Source organism: Olea europaea, unplaced genomic scaffold (genome assembly GCF_002742605.1).
Source record: "Olea europaea var. sylvestris unplaced genomic scaffold, O_europaea_v1 scaffold1801, whole genome shotgun sequence".
Classification (NCBI taxonomy): domain Eukaryota; kingdom Viridiplantae; phylum Streptophyta; class Magnoliopsida; order Lamiales; family Oleaceae; genus Olea; species Olea europaea.
Window position 1 is genome coordinate 1 of NW_019235754.1, and position 3,160 is coordinate 3,160.

The window sequence follows — 3,160 nt, forward strand, 5'->3', positions numbered from 1 at the left end:
GGGGTTGGGGTTGGGTTAAAAGAACAAGAAACATGGATTGTGATAAAGTGTAAGGCAAGCCTATTCACTCACTATTATGTGCACTTTATTCTGTTCCAATTTGATACATTGCTGTTACTATTTACTAATCAAAACGAGGCTGCGTTTGAAGAAAAAGAAAAGAAAATCCCTTTTCTTTCTCTCTCTCTCTCTCTGATAATTGCATAATCTTGCTCTTAAGTTGAAGTCTTGTCTCATTCCATTGCGTGGTTCTCGAGTTGGGCACTTTTGTTCTACTGTATTTCCATTAAAGTCTCTCATTTCTCTAGTGCAGCATTGCCAATATACATACACACAAACATATATATGTATATGAACTTTACAAGAGTAATTGTTGAGTTCTCTTCAGGGGTTCCATGAAGAAATTATGCCCAGGAAGTAGAATGCTGAAAATTGAAGATTTTAAGAAAATCACAAAAGCCCATTTGGGATTTTAATCAAAATTTGCATGAAAGTAGGATTCAACCTCTTCAGAAGACATAACAAATAGTGAACTTTAAACGGTTCATATTTTCTTTATTATTGTTTTTTTTAAATTGGAAAAAGATCTGAATTTGTGGAAAGAGGGGGGGTGGGGAGTGGGGGAATAGGAAGTGAGTAAAGAGTGCCGCATGAAGAAATAGGTGAAACAATGAGAGGTGAAAATTCCCAGAAAAGCAAGGTCTATTCCCATGATTTTCCTGGGAAATGAATTATTTGATACTTATATTGAATTTTTTTTGCTGACTATTTTCCTTTTTTTTTTTTTTTTTGGGGCAACATGAAGCTCTCATGGTCAAAGAGACTTGTTAGAAAATGGTTCAATATCAATTGTAAAAGTGAGGAATTTCATGCTGACGAAGTTCACAAAGGTAACTGTGCGATTTCTGGATTTTGTGGGCTTGATTTGCTTTGGGTATACTTCATTTTCTAGTAGTCCTTGATTCCTGTTTTGGGGTTTTTTTGTCTGATTGACATTTTTCTTTATTAATTTCTTGATTGATAGATAGATAGATAGTATTCGAAATTTTTTGACATTACTCACCTCTTTTCTGCTGTTTTGTTCATTTCTTTTGTCCTGTCTTAATCTTTTATGTTACTTACACAGTTGGAATTTTGCTGCGTGGAAAATCAAGAAATTAAACAGTTTAAGAATGTTTCAGTTTTCTTGTTTTGTCTTCTATTGATATAATAATATTTTAGCTTATTTTTCATCAGTTTTATCCTGGGTTTTTCATTTTGTGACAGTAAAAAATGGAGAAGTGAAGTTAGATTTGCTATGTTATTTAAAATCTTATTTTTATTTTTATTCCCTCTCCATTATCTACTGAATTTGTTCAGTATGGCTTTTTTAATCTTGCTTTTCGAGTGGAAAGATTATAATTCCATGTGTTGGTAGAATGTTGATCTCAGATATCAATTAACTCTATTTGATTTGAGGACTGAATTGTTAATAATCACTCTTTCTAGATGGTGATGTTGAATGGAGGAATAACTTTACAGAGAGGGAGCCATGCACAATCAAGACAAGCAGAACAGGTTTTTTGGCTTATAGTTTTACTTTCTAGATCACACATCCAAAATTCTGAAAATTCACTGATATATGTTGAAATTGCCGATAAATTGACTTTTATTACTGATATATGTATACATATTTATTTATATAATTAAACTTTGTATATTTTATATTTGTTTAATGGAACTTACCCTTCTCTGTTAATGCATTAATCTTAATTTCTTTGTCCCTTTTCTGTTTTACAGAAAAATTGGCCAAGAACATTGAGCGTTCGCATTCTCATTCTCGTTCCCGTTCCAGACGAGGGAGAGGCTATCTCGATCACCCGCAGATTATAAATGTCCAGAATTATAGGTATGTCTCTTTCGTAGACATTCTTCATATGATAAGCTTCAATTTGTAATTGAATTTCATAACAATTTGCATCTTCTGGAGCAGCCTCTTTGTCTCAACATGGAATGTGGGAGGAAAATCACCGCCTAGCAACATGAATCTAGATGACTGGCTACATTCTTCACCTCCTGCAGACATTTATGTACTGGGGTAAGATTTCACTTGGCGATTTGTGCATTTATACTTTGCTTATTCTTCGCCTAACAAAAGTTTTTATTTTCTTTCACTATTTAGATTTCAAGAAATAGTACCATTGAATGCCAGTAATATTCTGGGCGCCGAAGACAATGGCCCTGGTAAAAAATGGCTCCATCTTATAAGAAAAACATTAAACAATGCTCCAGGAACTAGTACAGGCAGTGGATGTTCGTCTCCTATCCCTGATCCAATTGCTGAATGGAATGCAGATTTTGAGGGATCAATCAGGAAAAAGGCCTCTTGTTTGTTCCCTCGTCAATCTTTTCAGACACCACAACATTGGAGAATGGAGAATGACATCCCGCAACCTCGCCTTGATAGGAGATTTAGTGTTTGCGACCGGGTGATTTTGGGTCACAGGGCTAGTGATTTTGATCCAAATACCAGATGGGGTTACAGGCCTAGCGATTGTTATTCTAGTCAGAGGCCTAGTGATTATTCCTCCAGTCACCGTCTGAGTGACTACTCCTCTGGCCGCCGGTCAAGTGACTATTCGTGGGGCCAGAGGCCGAGTGACTATTCGTGTGGTCGGAGGCCGAGTGACTTCTCTAGATGGGGTTCAGAGGATGATTATGTGCCTGGGAATTCGCCCAGTACTGTTTTGTATTCACCAATGCCCTACAATGGACATGCACCAATGGAAGAGGGATACAGACTGCCTGAGCATTTGAGATACTGTCTAGTTGCCAGCAAGCAAATGGTAGGCATTTTTCTCACAGTATGGGTTCGGAGTGAATTGCAGGAACATGTCCGGAACATGAAAGTATCGTGTGTTGGCAGAGGATTGATGGGTTACCTTAGAAATAAGGTATTTCTTCCTAGGATTATTGAATATGATGGGTTACTTAAGTGTTCCTAGATGTCATTCAGAAAATAATTAATGCTTTCTTTTGCAGGGCTCCATTGCTATCAGCATGCTATTGCATCAGACTAGCCTTTGTTTCGTGTGCAGTCACTTGACTTCAGGTCAGAAGGATGGCGATGAACTACGTAGAAATGCTGATGTTATGGAAATCCTAAGGAAAACGAGGTTCC

The 3,160-nt window shown here is 36.9% G+C and overlaps 1 protein-coding gene across 4 annotated transcripts in view; it reads left to right on the forward strand.

Moving 5' to 3' along the window:
* Positions 1–65: 65 nt before the first annotated feature.
* LOC111378323 (type IV inositol polyphosphate 5-phosphatase 7-like) overlaps positions 66–3,160 on the forward strand; it is a 6,889-nt gene continuing 3,794 nt past the window's right edge. For 2 of the 4 annotated variants that reach the window (XM_023001498.1, XM_023001500.1), the window contains exons 1-7: positions 66–700; positions 806–890; positions 1,489–1,557; positions 1,780–1,888; positions 1,973–2,077; positions 2,162–2,933; positions 3,022–3,155. In XM_023001498.1, coding sequence (XP_022857266.1) covers positions 671–700; positions 806–890; positions 1,489–1,557; positions 1,780–1,888; positions 1,973–2,077; positions 2,162–2,933; positions 3,022–3,155 — 1,304 coding nt within the window. In that variant the 5' untranslated portion in view covers positions 66–670. The remainder of the gene's footprint in view (positions 701–805; positions 891–1,488; positions 1,558–1,779; positions 1,889–1,972; positions 2,078–2,161; positions 2,934–3,021; positions 3,156–3,160) is intronic. The other 2 variants (XM_023001501.1, XM_023001499.1) reach the window with 2 other exon arrangements.